Source organism: Tamandua tetradactyla, chromosome 18, assembly GCF_023851605.1.
Source record: "Tamandua tetradactyla isolate mTamTet1 chromosome 18, mTamTet1.pri, whole genome shotgun sequence".
NCBI lineage: Eukaryota > Metazoa > Chordata > Mammalia > Pilosa > Myrmecophagidae > Tamandua > Tamandua tetradactyla.
In genome coordinates, this window is record NC_135344.1 from 51767027 (window position 1) to 51790898 (window position 23872).

Below are 23872 nucleotides of genomic sequence, written 5' to 3' on the forward strand. Positions count from 1 at the left end.
TGCAGTTATCATGTTTAAGAAATTTAACACTGATATAAAGCTTATGATCTAAATTCCAGTTTTTTCATCTATCCTAATAATGTCCCTTTCTAAAAATATATTCTTGACAAATCTTCATACACATACATTCCATACATGATGTACAATCAATGGCTCAATATCATCACATAGTTGTGTATTCATCACCACAATTACTTTTCAGAATATTTTCATCACTCCAGAAAAAGAAATAAAGACAAAAATCTCATACATACCATACCCTCACCCCTCCCTCTCACTGACTACTAATATTTCCATCTACCTAATTTTTTTTTACCCCTTATCCCCCCATTGTTTATTTCTTTTTATCCATACTATTTTTACTCATCTGTTCATACCCTGACTAAAAGGAGCATCAGGCACAAGGTTTTTTCACAATCACACAGTCACATTGTAAAAGTCACATCTTTATACAATTGTCTTCAAGAATCAAGGCTACTGGAACACAGCTTAACAGTTCAGGTACCTCCCTCCAGCCACTCCAATATACCATAAATTAAAAAGGGATATCTATATAATGCATAAGAATAACCCTCCAGGATAACCTCTTGACTCTGTCTGAAATCTCAGTTATTGAAACTTTATTTTGTCTCATTTCTTTCATCCCCCTGTAGGTTAAGAAGGCTTTCTCAATCCCTTGATGCCGGGTCCTGGCCCATCCCAGAAGTTCTGTCCCGTATTGCCAGGGAGACTTATAACCCTGGGAGTCATGTCCCATGTAGGGGGAGGACAGAGAGTTCATCTGCCAAGTGGATTTAGAGAGAAGGCCACATCTGAGCAACAAAAGAGGTTCTCTGGGGGGTGACTGTTAGGCCTAATTCTAAGTAGGTTTAGCCTATCCTTTGCAGGAATAAGCTTCATAGGGACGAATACCAAGATCAAGGGCTCGGCCTATTGATTTGGTTGTCACCACTGCTTGTGAGAACATCAGAAATTCTCCAAATGGGGAAGTTGAATATTTCCTCCTTTCTCCCCAGTCCTCAAAGGGAACTTTGCAAATACTTCTTTATTCACTGTCCAAATTACTCTGGGATACATTGGGGAAACACACTAACCTGGACAAACCAATAAAATCTCAAACCCTATTCAAGATTCCAGGTATTTATGGTGTTCAATTAAGCTAGCCATACAAGTTAAATTAGGTAATACACATCCAAAATATAAATTTTGCACCAATTATACATCTCTCCCTTTGGTCTCACACAGAAGTTGAAGTCTTAAAATATGGATGATATCATTCTTTACCCTGTATTTTGATTTATGATACTTCTGTCTATTAGCTTCATTCATATTCCTACTCTAAATCTGATCACTTCTTCAACTTTTTAAACAGTTCCTATATGGGGTGCTGCTGATTTTCATAGCTTCACTCAACATAATGTCCTCGAGGTTCATCCACGTTGTGGATACTTTGACTTTATTCTGTCTTATAACTGTGTAATATTCCGTTGTATGCATGTACAACAGCTTGCTTATCCACTCATCTATTGATGGACATTTGGGCTGCTTCCATCTCTTGGAAATTGTAAATAATACTGCTATAAGCATTGGTGAGTATATGTCTGTTTGTGTCTTTGTCCTCTGAATACATACCTATTCAGAGGTATCATATGGCAATTCTATACTTAGCTTTCTAAGTATAGAATTAGAAATTAGCTTTCTGAGAAACCGCCAAACTGCCTTCCAGATCAGTAGTACCATTTTACATTTCCATCATCAGTGGATAAGCATGCTTCTTTTTCCATATCCTTTTCGGCAACTGTCACTTTGTTTTTTTGATAATGGCTATACTAGTGGGTGTGAAATGAAATCTCATTGTGGTTTTGATTTGCATTTCCCTAATAACCAGTGAAGTTGAACATCTTTTCATGTGCCTTTTAGCCATTTGTATATCCTTTTCTGAGAAGTGTCTGTTCATGTCTTTTGCCTATCTTTTAATTAGGTTGTGTGTCTTTTTACTGTTATGTTGAAGAATTTCTTTATATATTCTGGCTACTAAGCCCTTATCTGATATGTGGTTTCCAACTATTGTTTCCCATTGCATAGGGTACCTTTTTACTTTCTTGACAAATTTCTCTGATGCACAAAAGTGTTTAATTTTGAGGAGTTCCTATTTATCTATTTCTTTTTTCAATACTTGTGCTTTTGGTGTAATATTTAAGAAACCGCTTTCTATTACAGGATTTATAAGATATTTCCCTACATTGGCTTCTTAAAGTTTTATGGCCTTAGCTCTAATGTTTAGGTTTTGATCCATTTTGAGTTAATTTTTGTATAGGGTGTGAGATATAGATCCTCTTTCATTCTTTTGCATATGGATATCCAGTTTTCCAACCACTATTTATTGAAGAGGCTGCTCTGTCCCAGGTGGGCTGGCTTGACTGCCTTATCAAAGATCAATTCTCCATAGATAAGTGGGTCTATTTCTGAACACTCTATACAATTTCATTGGTCAGTATGCCAGTGCCATGCTGTTTAGAACACTGCAGCTTCATAATATGCTTTAAAGTCAGCTAGTGTGAGACCATCAACTTCATTTTTCTTTCTCAAGATATTTTTATAATCTTGAGCACCCTGCCCTTCCAAATAAATTTGGCTAGTTTTTTCTATCTCTGCAGTGTAAGTTTTTGGCATTTAGTTGGGTATTGCAATGAATCTATAAATTAATTTAGGTAGAAATGATATCTTAACTATATTTAGTCTTCCAATCCATGAGCACAGTTTGCCCTGACATTTATTTAGGTCTTCCATGATTTCGTCTGGCAAATTCTTATAGTTTTCTGTGTATCATTACAGTTTTCTTATACTTTTCTTTTGTATCATTAGTTAAATTTATATCTAAATATTTGATTCTTCTGGTTGCTATTATGAATAGGAATCTTTTTTTGATTTCCTCCTCAGATTGTCATTACTAGTGTACAGAAACATTACTGATTTTGGGGTACTGATGTTGTACCCTGTCACTTTGCTGTACTCATTTATTGGCTCTAGGAGTTTTGCTGTAGTTTTTTGGGGGGATTTTCGACATACAGTATCATGTCATCTGCAAACAGTGAGAGTTTTACTTCTTTCTTTCCAATTTATATACCTTTTATGTCTTTTTCTTGTCTAACTGCTCTGGCTAGAACTATCTGCACAATGTTGAATAACAGAGGTGATAGTGGGCATCCTTGTCTTGTTCCTGATCTTAGAGGAAAGGCTTTCATCCTTTCCCCAATAAGGATGATGTTAGCTTTGGGTTTTATCATTTTGAGGAAGTTTCCTTTTATTCCTATCCTTTGAAGTGTTTTCATGAAGAAAGGATATTGGATTTTGTCAAATGCCTTTTCTGCATTAATTGAGATAATTGTGGTTTTCTGTCTTGATGTGTCAATATAGTGCATTACATTAATTGATTTTCTCATGTTGAATCATCTTTGCACACCTGGAATAAATCCTACTTGGTCATGGTGGTTACATCTTTTAATGTGCAGCTGGATTTGATCTGTAAGTATTTTGTTGAGGATTTTTGCATCAATATTCCTTAGAGAGAGTGGTCTGTAAATTTTTTTCTTACATTATCTTTGTCTGCCTTTGGTAGTACGGTGATGTTGGCATCACAGAATGAGTTAGGTAGCTTTCTCTCCTCTTGAATTGTTTTGAAGAGTTTGAGCAGGATTGATACTTATTCTTTCTTGAATGCTTGGTTGAATTCACATGTGAAGCCATCTGGTCCTGGACTTTTCTTTTTTTGGATTTACTGATGACTGATTCACTCTCTTGTGATTTTGTGTGTTGAGGTCATCTATTTTTTTCTTGAGTCAATGTTGGTTGTTCATGCCATTCTTGGAAGTTTCCTATTTCATCTACATTGTCTAGTTTATTACCATATAGTTGCTCATAATACTCTCTCATTATCTCCTTTATTTCTGAATGGTCAGTGGTTATGTCTTCTGTTCCATTTCTGATTTTATTTATTTGCATCCTCTCTTATTTTTTTTGTCAACCTATCTAAGGGTTCATCATTTTATTGATTTCCTCAAAGAACAAACTTCTGGTTTTGTTGATTTTCTTGATTGTTTTCATGTTCCCAATTTCATTTATTTCTGCTCTAATCTTTTCTTCTGTTTGCTTTGGGGTTTGTTTGATGTTCTTTCTCTAATTCTTCTAAGTGAACAGTTAATACCTTGATTTTTGCTCTTTCTTCTTTTTTAACACAGGCATTTAAGCAATAAACTTCCCTCTTAACACTGCCTTTGCTGAATCCCATAAATTTTGACATGTTGTATTTTCATTTTAATTTGTCTCAAGATTTTTACTGATTTCTCTTGTAATTTCTTCCTTGACCCACTGGTTGTTTAAGAATGTGTTGTTTAGCCTTTACAGTAATAGCATGAAATATTGATGGATTAATCTCCCCAATCAAAAGATACAGGCTGGCAGAACTGATTAAAAAACAGGATCCATCTATATGGTGTCTACAGGAGACTCGTTTTAAACCCAAGGATAAAAACAGGTTGAAAACGAAAGGTTGGGAAAGATATTTCATGCAAACAAGAATCAGAAAAGAACAGGAGTAGCTATACTAAAATCCAACAAATTACACTTCAAATGTAAAATAATTAAAAAAGACAAAGAAGGACACTGTGTATTAATAAAAGGAACAATTCATCAAGAAGAAATAACAATCATCAATATTATGCACAAAGCCAGAGTGCTCCAAAGTACATGAAACAAACACTGACAATACAGAAGGGAGAAATAGACATCTCTATCATAATAGGTGGAGACTTCAATTTCCTACTCTCATCAGTGCATAGAACATCTAGACAGAGGATCAATAAAGAAACAGAGAATTTGAATAACAGAATAAATGTGCTAGACTTAACAGACATTTACAGCACATTACACCCTACAACAGCAGGATACACATTTTTTCTCAAGTGCTTATGGATCATTCTGAAGGACAGACCATATGCTGGGTCACAAATCAAGTTTCAATAAATTAAAAAAGACTGAACTCATACAAAACACTTTCTTGGGTCATAGTGGAATGAAGTTGGAAATCAATAACAGGCAGAGGTCCCTGGATCAGATAAGTCCTGAAATGCAGAGGGGCCATCCTCTCCAGAACATCAACTAGTTCCATCCCACTATCCTATACTATCAACAGTCATTTCTAACATGAAAAAGGTAGAATAGTCATAGCCCAAATATATTAAAGAGTGGGAGAAAGATCAAAGGTGATGGTGGAGTCATATAGAGTAGATAGGGTTTAACAAATGAGGATGATTGCAGAATCATTATATTGATAATTCTTTTAGTCTCCAGTATCTTAGAAAAGATGGAAGTAGAAACCTAAAATTGTGGAATTGTATCCCATATGAACCTCTGAAATCTGTTCTACAATTAATTGTTGCGACGTGCTTTGAAATTGATTGCTTTTTCACATACATGTTCTTTTTCACAAGGAAAAAAATTCTAGCTTCCAGTGTTTTCGAGCAGCTAGAAGGAAAAATCCAAAATAGTGGAATGGTAACCCTAATGAACTCTTTTGTTTGGGGTACACTGCACTTCTTGGATCTGTAATTTTGTCTTTCATAAGAGATGGGAAATTTTCAGTGATTATTTCTTCCATTAGTCCTTTTCCTCCTATACCCTTCTCTTCTTCCTTTAGAACACCCACAATATGTATATTCATGCACTTCATGTTGTCATTCAACTCCCTGAGACCCTGCACACATTTTTCCATTCTTTTCCCTATATTTTCTTTTGTGTGTTGGATTTCAGATGCCCAGTTATCTAGTTCTCTGATTCTTTCTTCTGCCTCTTCAAATCTATTGTTGTAGGCTTCCATTTTTTTTTCATCTCTTCTATCATGCCTTTCATTCCCATAAATTCTGTGATTTGTTTTTTCAAACTTTTGAGTTCTTTTAGTTTGCCACTGTCTTCTTTATATCCTCCCTTGACTCACTGATTTGATTTTTGATGAGATTCTGCATGTCTGTTCAAACATCCTGTATTAGTTGCTTCAACTCCCGTATCTCATTTAAATGTTGGTTTGCTCCTTTGGGCCATATCTTTGACTTTCCTAATATGACTCATTTTTTTACTGGCATCTAGGCATTTGATTTCCCTAATTAGTTTATTCCAAAGGTTGTTTTCACTCTTTTGCCAAGGATTTTCTTGCTGGATGGCTTTGTACTCTATCCGTTCTTTGACATTTAGTTTAACTTATACTAAAACTCAAGCACAGGCTCTGTTTAACTGATTAGAATTTTTTCAGTTCTTATTTTCTGTTTCTTTCCCTGCCTATATGGAACTTTTTTAGGAGGATCTCTTCAGATATTACAGACCCTGATCAGATTTTCCCATACCAGACAGGCCCATGTCTCAGGAGGAAAGAGTAGCCAGCATCAGTTTTCCCTGAGGGTGAGACCCAGCCAGTTGTTAGATTTTCCTGTAAAGCCTCTAGACTCTGTGCTTTTCCCCATCTTGCTTAGCCTGTGGTGCTTGTCTGCTTGTGGATTCCCACTAGTTTAAAGTGATGTGGTGCCTTTAACTTCATTAGACTCTTCCTGCCAGAGGTGTGGTTGAGAGAGGGATGAGGGAGTAGGTAGGCTTTGATTACTTTTGTTTTCCAGCTCCTGGGGCCTGAATTCCTTGAAGGATTCCACTTGAATGGAATCAAATGGAACCCGTTTTCTTGGGGAAGACATGCCCTTTAGGGAATTAACCCCGTTCACCTGACTAGTTACTTTGTCTCTCAGAAATGCCTTAGTTCTGCCCTTGCCAGCGGCAGTGCTGGAGTCTGAGAGTGCTTGCAGTTCTAACTAATGAGCTGTTAAGGAGTAGGAAAAAAGTACAGCCTTTTCAGAGTGGGACCTCCACTCCTCCGGTTCGTCAATGAAGAACTTAAGTTGGTACATGGCTCTGTGTATCTCCAGGCTCTATGTGCCCCCTTTACTTGGAGTTCAGCCTTTTCCAGTATTTTGTGCTGTCCAACTCAAAAAGCCTGGTTTTGGTTTTATTCTTTTTTTTTCCCTTCAGCCCTGCCCCCTCTCAGCTGGGGTAAAAACTACTAGTTTCTTTAGTGCTCATTTCAGGTTTATCTGTGTTGGGGGTCTATTTTCAGTAGTCAGAATTTGTCAATTAATTCTGCAATTGGAACACGATTGAACTCAGCCCTCACTACTAGTACAACCTTTTTCCTCTCCCCTTGGGGAAGCAGCCTGCCATGCCCGTGGGGAAGAGGTGCCAGCCTCCGCAGCTTGGGGGACTTACAGTTCTGTGTGGGGTCTCAGCTGTTCCACTTGGTCCAGACTGGTGTACACTGTGCGTCCAGTAACTGATGTAGTTCCAGCAGTTGTTCTTTAGCGGTCCTGGCTATTTCCTAGCTGCTCTGGAGGACAAACTGAATTCCACCCTTCACTATGCTGCCATTTGCCCCACCTGTGTTTCAAAAATATCCTTTTGAGCTTCTCTCCTCCCTTGTTAGATCCAGTCCAGGTTCGGGGACCTTTTGTTGTCATCACTTCTTTAGGTGCTCTTCTTTTCCCCCACTGTGAAAACATAAACTTTCCCATCTTCCAAACTGATCATTCAGTAGCACTAGTCACACATACTTACTATGTTATAGTATCCTCAACACCTTCCATTATAAAACTTTCCCATCTCTCCAAATGGAAACCCTACAACCACTTTGCATTAATTCCCAGATCCCCCCTACCCCCTGCCACTGACACTGTGTACTCTGGTTTCTGCCTCTATGAACTTGCATATTCTCCATTATTTTCTTTATATTTGTCATGGGTTTTAAATTTAACATCCCAAATCTATTGGTTGCTGATATCAACTTAACTTCACAGTACACACATACTACATCCCTGTACCCCTCTGTTCCCTCACCTTTATGTAGTTCTTGTCACAAAGTCCATGTTTATATACGGTGAGTCCAAAACCAGTGATCTATCGTCACGTTTTATGCATTTGCCTTTTAGGTCCTGTAGGAAGTAAAACGTGGAGTTATGAACTAAAAATACAATTGTACAGGCATTTGTATTTACTATGCTGTTACCCTCACTGGAGATCTTTAATTCTTCATGCAGCTTTGATCTACTGTCTATTGTTCTTTCCTTTAGCTTGCAGAACTCTCTTTAGCATCTCTTGTGGGTCCATCTAGTGGTGATGAACTCTCTCAGCTTTTGTTTCTCTTGGATTGTCTTAATCTCATTTTCATTTCTGGAAGACAATTTTGCCACACATAGAATTCTTGGTTGGCAGTGTTTTTGCTTTCAGCACTTTAAATATGTCATCCCACTGCCTTCTTTCCTCCATGGTTTCTGATGAGAAGTCGACACAACTTTTGAGACACTCTTTTGCTGCTTCAGAATTCTCTTTTTATTTTTGCCATTTGACAGTTTAATTATAAAATGTCTTAGTGTTTATCCTATTTGGAGTTTGTTGAGTAGTCTTGGACACGTACATTCATGTCTTTCATTAAATTGGGGACTTTTTCAGCCATGATTTCATTTAATATTCTCTCTTCCCCTTTCTCTGTTACTTTTCCTTCTGGGACTCCCATGATGCATATACGTGAATTCTTGATGGTGTCCCACAAGTTCTTTAGGCTCTGTTTACTTTTCTTTTTTCTTTCTTCCTTCTGCTCTTCAGATTGGATGATTTCAATAGTCTTATCTTCAAATTCTCTGATTCTTTCTTCTGCCAGCTTCAATATGCTGGCAAACCCCTCTAGATACTTTTTAATTTGTTCCTGTGGCCTTCAGCATGGTTTGCTTCTTTTGAATAATTTTTTATCTCTATTAACATTCTTTTTGTGTTTGTTTATTGTTTCCTTGGTTTCCTCTAGCTCTTTGTCCATATTTTTGTTTAGCTCTTTGCGAATATTTAGGACCTTTTAAAAATGTCTTTTCCTGGTATGTTCTAGGTCTGGTCCTCCTCATTGGTGGTTTCTAAATGCTTTGATTTTCTTCTTTTCTTGAGTTGCCACTTCTTGTTTCTTTGTATGTTTTGTAATCTTTCATTGAAACCTGGTAATTGATATTTTGATGATGTATTGTCACTGGAATTTAGATCTGAGACTTCTGTTCTTTAAGCTTATATCTAGGTAGTGTGTTATGACAGAATTGTCTTTGATTGCTAAGAGCTAACAACAATTTTTTAAAAAAGGAAAAATAGGAAACATCTCTCTCAGTCTTTGTTGACTGACCTACGCAAGAGCTCTTCTTCAGAGCTTATCCACACAGTGCCTTTACAGACTAGCTTGGGGGACCTCTCAGAGCCTTCTTGCACATGCATCTCGTCTTGGATATGTGTGTGTAGCACTAGGAATTCCTCCGTTTAAGCAGTTCTGATTATCACCTCCTTCCTAGGAAACAGTTTCCTCAGGGTCATGGGCACAGCACTGTAATGTTGCCCAAACAGCAATCCCTTGCCCCAGACAGCATGACTTGACTCCTCTCCCGTAACATTCTGCAGGAGACTTCTCTGAGTTGCCTTCCACACACCCAGGGATTCACACTGGGAGTGCTCACTGACTTTCCATTGAGCTGCTGAGGTAGCCAGGCAGTATAAATGGAATGAGCTGACAGTGTTTTCTGCCATCCCCTTTCACTTTGCTTTTAATAGCTTCAGCTCTGTACGTTTGAGTGACCTCTTCTGGGGATGTTGCAGAAAAACATATGACATTTATCCCAACCATGAAAGGTATTTCTTTTTTTTCTCTCAAGGACCTTGGTGACAGAAAAATGTCCTCTGTAACATGCCTTTATGACCCAAGTGGAAAAGCTTTATTTCCTTCTATTCAAAGTTGAAGTACAATTTTTAGATGAACTAGAAAAACCCTACAAAAGCTTTCCCAACCTGCCAAAATCTTTTTCCTACCAATGGATCCAGTGCATCTTGTAAAAACTGGCCTTACCAGAAAGTGGCAAGAAAAACAAATTGGCAGAAGCATGAGGAAAGGTCAAACATCACTGCAAAAATACAATCTATCAATGTACTCTTTGTTTTCAAGGTCGGCGCCCTCAGAAAATACTTCCTGTTCTGAAGTCACCCTGATGAACTTAAGCAGAATCTAGGACTCATGAGTCACTGGACAATAGTGCTTCCATGTTGAGAGGTTCTCTATCTGAAGACTTGCATCTGAAATAGATGATTTTGAAACTTTTTTTCATTGGTTCTATGATTCTACGCAGAGGTGACCCATTAACAGTTAACTTATCAGACTAATAAATGTTTTGTTACAGATGATATATAGAGAGACACAAAGCAGTTTAAACTATTGTTTCAACTTTGAGGCATTATAATGGCTTTTTCTTTCCATTTAGCCAAAGATTACTTTATTGGGAAGGTGCATGGTGTGGTCAATGGACGATTTTCAGGACAACTCAAATAGAGATAATCTAGTGCCTGCCCATCATTGTCCTTCAAACCCATGCCCGCTGAGGAACAATCACTGTTACATCTGTGTAATAGTTCCCTTTCTTACTCTTCCAATCGGGTAGACTATTAAAATACTCTGTGTTTCTTCCTACTACTCTATAGAAGGCAAAAATCAGAAATTGCCCTGAGCAGTCTAGGTTTACCCCTGATCCATTCTTAAACTGTTTCCAGCTTTGGCTGAAATAGTCTTAAGGAAATACAATGAGATAAAATAAAGGCAATGGATACACTTGTTTTTATCCTCAGATCACATACCTTGATTTTCTATCTGTATAGACAAAAGAACCGAAATTTGGTCATCAGTAACCTCTGTAGCCACACAATCAGAAAGGATTATCTTAAGAAGGTCCTGACTGGACAATCTCAGTAGTAGCAGAAACATAAACATTCAGAATAGTTCAAATGACCCACGCAGTAAGTGTGGACCAATGATTTTAGTGAGCTAATTTGATAAATTTGACATGGGTCAGATTTATGTTGGAATTTCACCCACAGTATTCTTTTCTCTTAATCTTACCTTGGTGTTGGTGGGGGGGTAGTGCAGGGAAGGGAGTCTTATAAAATGTTCTTATGTTAGGGCTGAATATCATACAAAATACCAATTTAAAAATCCACCTTATAAATATACCCATCCATAGGCACTGTCCAAAGTCCCACCCAATTCCTAGGGCAGCATCATTCAATAACTGATTTAAATATATAACTGCCTTCGGTTTCACAGTTGTTAAATTAAAAAAAAAATAATGAAGAAAAGCAATATTTGGCACTTAATTTGAACTTGGAATTTTAAAATTTACATGATAAATATTTATGTATTCCAGAATAAGGTATCATTTATCATAAATAATCTTTTGCCTGTCTGATGTTTGGGCTAATCTTAATTTACGAAATATGAAGTTAGCTTCACAGAAATTTTCTTTGGAAAAAGTTTATTGACTTAAAAGCAGTTTAAAATATGGATTCAGCAATGCTGTGCTATACTTCAGTTGTTATGCCATGTGGCAAATTGTTATTTCATTGTGTAGTAATGGGCAGCTCCCATTTCTGCCTTAGTACAAACAAATAAACTGACGGCCTAGGAAAGTCAATATCATTTTTTTCAGTTTCTAGCTCCCTGACCCCTAAAACATTTTTTTTTTTGGCATAGGCAGGCACTAGGAATCAAACCTGGGTCTCCGGCATGGCAGGTGAGAACTCTGCTTGCACAGTGGCCCACCCCCTAAAACAGTTTTTAAAAAACAGACTTACTAATAATTATTTTAAAGTAGGCTTTCAGATATTTAATTCCAATTATGTTTTAATAGGGATGTCAACAATAGTTCTTTAATTTGAGTGTGCATGAGAATCACCTGGAGGGCTTATTAGTCTAAAACAAGGCTGCTGGGCCCCACCTCCAGAGTTTCTGATTTAGAAGGGCTGGGGTGTGGCCTGATAATCTGCATTACTAACAATGTCCCAGGTGTGGATGATGCTGTTGGTTGTTAACTACACTTTTGAGAACCACTGTAAAATCACAGAACTAGCAGGGTGGATGGAAAGAGAAAAAGACAGCCTTGGTAATCCAAACACTTGGACAATGAGCCCCTTAATTACAAAGAGAGGTGTGAAAAGATGTATTTCAAGTCAGGAAATCCAATGTTTGTGAGTTATTCCCATTACAAGAAGATTTTCCAATTTTTAAGTAATAAACATAAACTTATAATTGAACCCAGATCTCTGGCATAGCAGGTGAAAACTCTGCCATGGAGCCACTGCTGCCCACCCATAATAGGTTTACTTTAAATTGCGTTTTCCCCTGGTTTACACTGCTTATTCTAGCTTATTGACTCTGAACTTTTTGGGGGGGGGGGGGAGTGTAGTATTTTTTATCATTTTATTCTATGTGTTTTCTGTATCTGCCACAAATCCTTTTGGAGTCAGGTAAAACAGAATAAAATGTGTATAATACATTTCACATAATCTGAAGACAAAAATTAAGGGCTGTCCCATTTTTTTTTTTTTTTGCTGCAATGTATTCCTGAAAATTACACTAAAGAATAGTATGAAAATCAAACAGATTTATCACCCAGAATTTTTTTTTTCAGGAAATAGGTTTTTATTCACCTATGGCCATAGGCTCAGCTGAGTAGCCTCTGAAAGTCTGAGCCGCGAACAGGGGTCGTTACGGGGTTTTAAGGGAAGGGCTTGGCTATGTACCAATGTACAGAAGGGGTGGGGTCTCTACAGGAATTTTTTTATCCTGCCTACGTCAGTTTTAAAACGTTCCTAGTGAGGAAGACTTCTCAAAGCGGAAATGGCCTGAGGAAACAGGGGCCTGCCTGTGGTGAGAGGAAATAGCTTGGGCAAATGGGGGCTGCCTGCTACGTTCCCCCCTTTGATGCCTGCCCACACTAGCGGACAATAGCAACACCTATATCTCGTTCTTTTTTTTTGTTGCAAGTGTTGGTATGTCCCGATCTGAGCTGGGAGTCGGAAACAAGGTAGTCAGGCAGGGTTTAGGCCCCTGCAAAGTTGGGGATGGGTTGTGAAGATCTGTGCTCCATCTCTGTTGGCCCCAAGTTTTCTCCTGATGGTCCCTTTGCGACTGTACCTGTCTTAGATTGTTCCTTCCCTGAGGACTGTTACCCGTCTTCGGCTAACCAGCCATCCTCCGGAGCCAAGCAGGGTGATGTGAGGTGTGCAAGTGAGGGAGGGGCGATGCGTCCGGAGAGGGTCCGATCTGTCTCCTCGACAGCCTAAGCCCCCTGGCCTCCACGCTCAGCACCTGCCTTGTCACCCCAGAATTTTAAGAAAACCAACAATGTCCCTTTTCACCATTAGATGGCACTGGGCTGACAGTAAGGTAAACTTCAGGAACAATCAGAAATTGACGAACAATTGGTGCCAATGGCCCTTGTGAGAAACAGGAATTTTTAATTGGCCTCAAATTATAGTAGTAGCTTTTTGAAAAAATTTATTTAAAATACTTATGTTTATTTATCATTTTTTTATATTTTATTATTTATTTATTGTTTTATATATTTATTTGTTGCAGTATTGCTTGAAATAGCAGAAATTAGAAATATTCAGGATGTCCAATACTAGGAGTATTTTTAAAGTGTAGAATATACAAAATATTTAATTAAACATGCTTTCTTTACCCTGGGAGCAAATATACTCTAAATTATATATAATTTATAATAATATTTACCTGTTACATAGTGCATATTTACCTGTTACATGCTGTTGATTTATGAAATGTGGCATACTTCTATTTTAAATATAAAATATTATTATATGAATTAAATCACACGATACTATAATCATATACAATGTATGAAACTGTGCCGAACTAAGTTTGAGTGAAATGCACCTGGAGATTGGAAGAAGGTGATTGACAGGGCTTTGAGATTTTTTTCAGAGAGTTCATGGAAACTTCCTTAAGAAAGTGATGCATGAGGGGAGGTCCTCAAAGATGCATGCACAAACAGATTGCTGGGGTGGAGATGATTCTTCCGGTGTGATGAGAAGCACAAGCAAGGATTTCTTTAGGAAGGAGCACGGTAAGTATATGGTGATGAGACAAGTAGTGTGGCTTTAACTCTGACAATGATAGGGCTCATGGAGGTAAGAGAACCACACAGAGTTCCTTAATCAGGATAGCAGTTCAGTTTATATTGTTAAAACAACGTAAAAGTTCTGATCGATCTTAATAAGGAAGGAAACATCATCTATTTAATGTTAGAACACATTCCTTCTGGTTGAGGTCATGAAATATGGTTTGCCAGATGATATACGAAGAACTGAAGAGAATTATTAGGAGTTTACTGTGGCATCCAAGATACAGACAGGTACAGCAGAGATTCCACTATGAGGTCTTGGATATGGAAATATGCTGATATATCCTAAAAGAATGTGGTAGAATAATAAGCAAGGATTGGTGATTGATTGACCATGAATAGTGATGGAGCAGGAGGCCACAAGGAGGAAACTAAAGTGTTGGTTTTCCAACTTAAATGGGTGGAGACCCATTACATAAGATCGACTTAGAGGTAGTAAAACAGTGCTGAATTTGCTTTTGTAAATGATAACTTTCACAGTTAAGACCCCTATTCACAAGGAAATTAATTATCAGTGATACAAACAGATATTTTACATGGAAATTCATTATAGCAGCATTTTGATGAAACATATATGAATATTTGAAATACAAATAACATTCATTTTAGCAAATTTACACCACAGAAAAACATGCAGCCAAACAATTCAGATAGTTACAAATAATTTACTAATATGGGAAGTTGCTTAAATACATATAAAAACTTAAAAAAAACTTAGGCATATATATATATGCATATTCAATTCAGTTGGTAAAAATATGTATATCAAAATATTGTCAAGATTTAGGAAATAGCCAGTAAAAAATATTTTCCTTTTTTATAATGTTGCTTGTATTTTCCTTTCAGAATTTTATTCAAATACTGTCTCTATTAATTATCAAAATAAGATAGCATATTCTTTGACATTCACACTGACTTCTTTTGCTCCTTATGTTTGAGTAGTAGCTTTCTAAATGTAACCTTAAAAATGTAAGCAAGCTGTGAATTTGAGCTTTTGGCCTCATGGAGGAGTAATATATAATGTAAAGTCTGCACTGAAATAGGAATAAGCTTTCCTCTGTCGCCCCACACTTGAAGGCACTATGCCAAGGTATCACAGAGGCTATAAATCCTAAAGGAAGTAGTAAATAACTGAGCTAAGGAACTAATGAAGTTCTCCAGACCCCTGTTAGCTGTTACCCAAGATGATTATCTTTCTTTGTCTTTAATGTGTATAAAAGCGAACTGAAAAATCACTATGGGGAACAGACCCTCCTTCCAGTGTAAATTAAACCTTTTTTTTCCTTCCTCAGCCCAACTGGTGTGTCCCTACATTTAAGCTGTGTTGAGCAATGAATCCAGATTTTGGGGGGTGGGGGGTGGGCTTCACCTACAAAATAAGTGGACTGGCAAAATTGAAAACAAAACCAAGGGCTTTATAAAGTTGTACAAATGCTTTTTCAGGACTATATATGTAAATTAGGGATATCTTCATATACATTTCTTACTTGTTTTCTTTTCTAGAATGATTCTAATTGGTAATGAAACTAAACTGATCTTCTGTTTACAGACTTTCAGACCCTGTGGGCAACTAGCAGAAAAAAGCTGTAAGAGGAAGTCATGGCGATGCCTTTGGATGGACAAAGCATTTGGAATCAGGTACACTTGGGTTCTATCCAGCTTTGCCTGTTATCAACATTTCATTAAACCCAGTGACTGGCACACAGTTCTCATTTACATCCTCCTGCCCCCTGTAATGGGCAGTTTGAACACTGCTGTAGAACACTGGCATACAGTAGAAGCACAGTTAGTGATTAAAATAAAGAATGCAAGATAATGCAGAGTGGAATAGAGAGCAAGAATGGAATTAAAAGGTAAGAGTGGTTAAACAAGCTGTGGTATATATACACAATGGAATATTACGCTGCTGTAAAACAGAATAAAGTCATGAAGCATGTAACAATGTAGATGGACCTTGAGGACATTATGCTGACTGAGATTAACCAGAAACAAAAGGACATTTACTGTATGGTCTCACTGATGTGAACTAACATTAGTGAATGAACTTGGAGAATTTCAGTTAAGAACAGAGGTCATAAGAAGATAGAAATATGGTAGATAGTGGGTAACTGGAGCTGAAGGGATACAGATAGTGCAACAGGACTGATTATAAAAATTCAGAAAAGGACAGCACAATACTACCTGACTATAGCACAATAATGTAAGTACACTGATTGAACCTGAATGTGAGAATGATAGAGGGAGAAGGGCTGGGGGCACATATGAAACCAGAAGGAAAGATAGATGATAAAGACTGTGATGGTGTAATCTAGGAATGCCTAGAGCGTACAATGATAGTTACTAAACGTACAAATTAAAAAATGTTTTTTGTATGAGGAAGAACAAAGAAATGTCAATACTGCAGGGTGTTGAAAATAGCTGGTAATCCATATTTTAAACCTTTAACTTATGTGTGAGACTAAAACAAAACATGTTTATTTGGTACAAAATTTATATTTTGACTATTGCATTTTCTAATATAACTTATGTGGACCGCTAAATTGAGCACCATAAGTATATGGACCCTTGAGTAGGGCATGAGATTTTCTAGGTTTGTCCAGAGTGATGCCCCGATAAATCCCAAAGTAGGAAAAAAAAAAAAAAAAAAAGGTAAGGGGAAAGGACCTTGAATAGGAGATCATTCATTCATTCAGGCATCCATTTTTAGTATTTATTATTGGCACATGCCAGTTAACAAGCTAGGTACTGAGGATGCAAAGATGAATGAAAACAATCCCTTCTCTAAGGTTGCTAAATCTAGATAGAGAAATCGGTGGAGAATGAGGAAACTGAAAATATTCTAAGTGGATGAAGGGAGCAGAGATCACTTACATGGCTTCTAGTCCTCTTTTTTGAACCACTCTCCTCCTTCTTTACTCTCTAGTCAGCCAGGCTGTAACAGCTTGACTAATCAAAGTAATTCACATGAAAGTATAATTTTGACAAAAGACATAGACAGTGTCTGGGCCAGAGTAGGTGCCTAATAACATTTGTTTAAATGCATGAATGTCTCAAGGCTAAATCAACCCTGGATATATATGCATTTTAAAAAGAAAACCTAGGTAAGTAAGATGAATCCCTAATCAGAACCTCTCACTATTTGTCTATCACTCTTTCTTCATGGAGATGCTACTGGCATTTCAGAGAAGACACTTCTTCATGGGAGCCGAATTCATTCCTCTTGAGGTTTCTGCAGACTGCAGGACGTTTAGCATCTCTAGACTTCAGGTACTAAGCACCAGTAGCATCACCAGGCATGTGACAACCAAAATGCCCCCACTCCCATTTCTTCGAGAACCCTAGCTCTCAAATCCAGCCTTTGTTCCCGGTAGGCTGCACCCTCCTTCCACTGTTCCACACACCGGAATTCTCTACCTGTCTTTGCTTGCAACATTCCAAATCCTGAAATATAAACATATTTTTTTCTGGGAACCTAATTCAACCCAACACATGCCTCCCCTCCCCTCTTTTCTCCCCCCCACCCCTTCTTATTTAAAGCCGATAAAACTGTACCCAGGGAAATTCCTGTCTCTTTCTTCTTGACCCTTTCCTGGCCATCTTAACCAAAAAGCACCTTTTCATGATTTGAACTTTCCTTAAAATCACTCATCTGGCAATGAGCCCTTTGTGTTTTCCCTTGTTAGCAAGAAGGCTGCAGACTTGTCTTCCTACACATTTTTACACCTCGCATTCTGTGTTTCAGCCACAGTGAACATTTTTAGTTATTCCAAGGAACCATGCACCCTTGTGTTCAGGTCTTTGCATATGCTCTTCCCTCTGCCTAAAAAATTCATCTCCCTCCTCCTCTTACTATTACCGCTCTAATTTATGTTTGCCCTCAAATCATGGCTGGAATGCCTAGTGCTGGGCTAGTTGCTCCTTCTATAAGCCCCCATGGTACCGTTCGCTCTTTATCACTGCTCTTCTCACACTAGTATCCATTTGGATGTTAACCATATACTTGTCTGTACCATTTGCTAGATTATAAGTACTATGATGAAGGCAGAATATGTCCAGTGTTTTTCTTGGTCCCCTCAGTGGTCAGCATGCTTCGCATCAAGCAGGAATTCAATAAACAGTGACCAGATGTGGCTAGTTTTTTTTTGTTGGCACTTCTCATCTTATCATTAGACTGTGATATACATAAATCCTGGTGTTCCAGTTTCCTTCACTTTAGTCACCAACCTTTGCCTATGATAAAAGCTCACTGTTAATAATTTTAAGTGAATGAAATAAACATTGTACTGTCAGTGGATGCAGTATTCTTTTGACACTTAAGGTAAAACTGAGAAGACAATCTTTCATCATACATACACTACATGTTTGGAAAATGTTATCAAAGCTCTTGAGATTTCTGGCACAGCGAGAGAGAAAAAAGTGATTAGGAAGTGCGCAAATAGATGTACAATTTTCTGATTTTCACTACAATTTGGCAGTTTTCTAAAATACCAAAACTTACTAAATATATACTTCCCCCATAAGTACTTATATACTTCATCTATGAATAAACTACCACACAAAAGTTAGACCAGTAATTCTCACACCTGGCTGATAATTAGATCAACTGGGAAGTTTCTATTAATACAAATTTCTGGACCTTGGTTTTGGAGATTTTATTTCAGTAAATTTAGCTCATCAGGCAATTCTAATGATTAGGCAGGATTTAGATCATATGAATATGCTCAGTACTTTTTTTTTTTTAAGTGCTTTTCCCTAAGTTTATAATCAAAGGAGATTTCTTTTAAGTGTTACCATTTTCCCATTACCTACTACTTTTCAGAAACAAAAACAAATACAAAATCATGCATTTCTAAAATCCCTAGATAGGAAAATCAAATATCCTTAAGGGTTTCGATATTTACCATCTAAAACATTAAATATAAATTTGATTTACTGCTAATCTATAGGTGGCTGAACCTACTAAATATTAAGTACCTACTTAATACAACTTTAAAATAATACAAGTTTACTGGCATTGAATGCTTAAAAATATTTTGTTTTTAAAGAAAATACTTAGTCAAAGACAAAACAGGCAAGTATCAGGAAATCCTTTTCCAAATGCCCTTTTCAGCAGTCTGGTGAAGCCCAGGTACACTTTCTCAGAATAATGATTTTACGTTTATAAAACAAAATGTACCAGATTATAAATGAAGCCAATTATACCGAAATAGTTATCAGAATTAAACACACACACACACACACACAAATTTGTGATGCTACAGTGTTACTTCTTTAACATATTAAATAGTAAAATCTAGTAGAAAACCTATTAGGGATGAGAACTAATGGCATTCTGAGATCACTGCAACTGCAATATGTGAAAATGTCTGTAAATTCTACTGGTGACAAAGTTACAAGTACTGCTAATACTATTATGGTGTCTTCCCTAATCTCATAATTTCAAGAAATGCTAAATTTCAGTTAGAGGTTAGTGAATACATATGTCCTTTATTCCTATGTATCTCTAAGGACCCCCTGAATTCAATCTATGGATGCGTTGGAAGTCCAAGGATCCCATATTAAGGACCCTTGAAGAGGAAAGATACTCTACATTTATCCCAAAAGTCTCTTTTTCCCATTTTGATAGATTCAGCCTAAATGACTGTGCCATGGCTATGTGGGTTGGCACTGGACATTCCTTGTGTCCACCTCCTGGTGTGTCACCCTCTAAAAAACCACCTATCTTAGATGGACTTGCAGCTACAGTTCTGATTGTGATTGAGGCTCAGTATTTACATGAGATTTGAAAGAAGGAAGTGAAGTAAGCCCCTGTGTCTGCAACTTTTTTGTTGGCAAGCACAGATGCGGATTTTTTTTTTCCCTGAGGCCAGCCACTAGATTCATGGATGCCAAGAAGCATTTTGTCATTTTGTTAGTATGCATCCTTGCAGGTGTGGCATAGTTCAGGAGCTGGCAATAAAAGCAGCATTCTGATGAACTGTGGAAGTGGAGACGTGGTTCCTCATCATTGGAGAGGCAGCAGCCCCCTGGGAGGCTGGTTCTGCTATACGGCTTTGAAATCACTACTGAAAGCTCAAACTGGAGGCTGTTTCCTCAACCTTTCCTATACCTATACTATCAACATTAATGCCCTCAAACAAATTTCTTCCTGCTTTAACTAGTTAGAGTAAATTCTGTAATCCGCAATTGAACTCTGGTCCAGACAGACTGCAATTCATATTTCCTTTTATAATTGACCTGTTTCCTAAGGAACAGTTGTGTGTTGCTCTATTCTTTACCAGAAGCTAAACTTCCAACCACAAACACATTGTGGGGCAAAATGCTGAATTCATTGGACAACTGTAAACATATTTCATTTCATATCACAAAAAGTATTATAGAAAATACATTGAATACTCCAAGAATTCTGCTCCTGTTCAGTCGGCTTTAATTACTTTTTAAAGGAGCAGTCTCTGATTGCCCAATAAAGGTAAACATACCAAACTGCTAATGTGAAAAATATGCCTATATGACTTATATATTTCTCTGTGAATGTGAATGAATGGGCTTGGTTGTTATACCATTTAAGGATGAAAGGTAATTTCTTCTCTAATATGGAAGGAGTTTAATATTTAACCCTCAAAGTAAGCCAGCAGCTAGGTTACTTGGCATTATCCTCAGAAAGCACTGAAGTTAGGGATTAGAAGCTTCGTTATTCTGAAGCTGAAGCCCAAAATTATGTCATAAGAAAAGTTTTATTACAACATGAAATTGGATGGAAAATTACCTCAATGACACAGACAAAATGAAATGGATAAATGGAGCATGAAGATGGACTGGTATTACAAAGGTCTGGAGGGCTTAATTTTAATATTATTCCAAGTGAGCGTTCACTGAAATCCCCAGATTAAACTTTTATTTTTACTGTTTTCTAATATATCTGTATTTATTCCCCCACCCCCACCGACCTCTCAACTGAGGGATAAAGAAGGTAATTTCTGGAAGTTAGAACTTTTAATAGGGTGAATGTACTTGGATTTTTCATTTTAACCAGTAATTAAGAAAACAGTCTATGATTTTTATTCTAATTTCCTGAATATATATTTGTGAAGTCTTTAGAAGGTGGATCCACTCCTTTTCAGCTGATTAACTCTCACTTCATCAAAACCCATTCAGCAAACCCCTATAAACCAGATACATTCTTAATTAGGTGCAATCCATTTAACACTCAGAACAGCAAACATGCTTTAAAATCCAATTTTAGAACAGAAACCAAGTATGCTTAGGAACCTTAAATGGTGACACTGAACTTTGAATCCCATTTTCTTTAAGAGCAACCTCTGAAAAACCCATTTGATTGTGTGCTCTACACTTCGAAATTCCGTTAACCTATTAAACGAAAAAAAACAAAACAAAACCTAGGACTATGACATATATTCATTATCTTTAATACCATGACATTGTTTCAAAACACTGGCTTTGTGAACTTTAAAACTACCTGTACATGGGTGATTTTAACATTAATGCAGTTTTAACAAAAAGTTCAACTTTGTAAAATACTTTTTTTGCAGTCTAAGAATACATGTACTTTATTATTACTATTTTTTTTCAACTTTTTTTGCAGTCTAAGAATACATGTACTTTATTATTATTATTATTATTTCAGTTCATTAATGGGTAACAGTGGTTAGAGAACTTGGGGAATCTCTAGAACTCTCCTCGACGAAATCGGAGGAAGGCACGGATGTTACTCCCCATTGCCTCCATGTTTCCAGTCCAAGAGACTCTAAAGCCCCCGATCTCCAGGAAAGGCTTACTACAATCACAGCTCAGGCTCAGAGAACAGAGCCGAGACCTGGGTGTGGAAGGAAGAAAACTGAACTTCAGGTAAGCGCCAACGCTCCTCGGAACCGGCTTTCTGAAGCCTTAGGGTCCGATCTCGCCGCAGCCTGCCTCGCCCTTTCCCATCCTCCGGCACAAAGGAGGGACGACGGGCTGGCGGGGTAAGCAGGCGGCGGAACTGGAAAGTTGGGGCGCGCGCCGGGCACCCGCCAGTGCCTCCGGGCCCCAGGCTGGGCCCGTGGCGCGGTACTTACCAGGAGAAGCAGGAGCGCGCCCGGTTGCCCAGCGCCCCGCCGGCTTCGCGCCATCGCGCCTCGCGTCGCCTCGGCCGCGCCCTCGCCTCCGGCCGCTCGCACCGTTCGGCGTCGCCGCTCCCCGGCGTCCCGCGACACGCGCTCGAGCCTTGCCGGCGCCCCCGCCGTTCCCGGCCAAGCGGGCCGCCTCCCCCGCGGGGTCCCCGTTGCCTGAGCCTGAGGCGCGGCTCCAGTCGTGGTGGCCGCGAGAAAATGGAGCCCGAGACCCGCGCGGAGGTGGGGAACTGCGGAGGTGGGAGGCGCAGGGTGGACTCCCGCCCCCGCCGCACACGCACCTGGGACCGTGACGTCCTTCTGTGGAGGACTTGGGCGGGGAGGCCCCGCCCCGCCGTGCTGTCCTCCAGGCCCCTTGGAGAGTGGCCGGTCGGAGGGAGCCGCGGGCCACCCCCTGGGCTCGGCCTGGGCAGCTAGGGCCGCAGGGCGCCAGCGCAGGGACAGACCTTGCTCTCAGAGCGGGGCCCTGCGGGTGTCCTGTGATTGTCCCCGGCTGTGCGGCGGAAAGGTCCGGCGCGTTCGCGTTGGGGAGGGAAAGCAGGTGGTGCGAAGCGGTCAGACGCGGGGCCCGAAGCTGGGGTTTTGCAGTCACAGAGCGGAGCTCTGCAGTGAGCAGGATTTCAGCCCTCCACACAGGCCTTCTCACCTCTTCCCCGCCCCAGTCTGTCTGTCCCAAGAAGAAACAAGAATTAAAGATGCCCTAAACGGACAGTTCTTTTGAGGGCGAGACACTATTTGGAGAAATATCTAAGCGCGTTAAGGGGCAAATATACTCTTTGATATGATATATATCTATTCTCTTAGAGAGTGCCTTCAAAAGTAAAAAGCCTATCTCCTAGGTGACTACAGTCTGACTTGGCAGCCTCTCTGTCACATGGAGTTAATAGCACCACATAGGTCTGTTGTGAGGATTAAATTAGAAAATGTATGTGAAGTATTCTGCAGTGTCTAACTCAAAAGGATTCAAGAAATGGTAGTTGTTATAATGTATAACAATGATTTTTATAAAAAAGTTAAAAATGTTAAGTTGAATGCTGCTTGAAAAACCAGTTGAGTATGGGTTTTGTTTTGGTTTGCTAATTCTGCAGGAATGCAATATACCAGAGATGGGTTGGCTTTTATAAAGGGAATTTAAAAAGTGATGTTTATAGTTCTGAGGCCAAAATGTCCAACTAAAGCATCCAGAGAAAGATACCTTGACTCAAGAAGAGCACATCTAGGAATGCGTGTGGCAGGTGTCTGCTGGTCCTTGTTCCCGGTTCCATTGCTTCCAGCTTTTGATGCCAGTGGTTTCCTCTCTAAGCATCTATGGATCTTTTTTTTTTTTTTTTTTTATTAATTAAAAAAAGAATTAACAAAACAATTAGAAATCATTCCAATCTACATGTACAATCAGTAATTCTTAATAACATCACATAGTTGCATATTCATCATTTCTTAGTACATTTGCATCGATTTAGAAAAAGAAATAAAAAGACAACAGAATAAGAATTAAAACAATAATAGAAAGAAAAAAAACAAAAAAAACAAAAACAAAAAACCTATACCTCACATGCAGCTTCATTCAGTGTTTTAACATAATTGCATTACAATTGGGTAGTATTGTGCTGTCCATTTCTGAGTTTTTATATCCAGTCCCGTTGTACAGTCTGTATCCCTTCA

The 23872-nt window shown here is 38.5% G+C and overlaps 1 protein-coding gene across 1 annotated transcript in view; it reads right to left on the bottom strand.

Moving 5' to 3' along the window:
- DSG2 (desmoglein 2) overlaps positions 1 to 22234 on the bottom strand; it is a 58241-nt gene extending 36007 nt beyond the window's left edge. The window contains 1 exon segment of the mRNA XM_077135716.1: positions 22157 to 22234. Within this exon segment, the coding sequence (XP_076991831.1) occupies positions 22157 to 22210 (54 nt within the window). The 5' untranslated portion in view covers positions 22211 to 22234.
- Positions 22235 to 23872: the final 1638 nt, after the last annotated feature.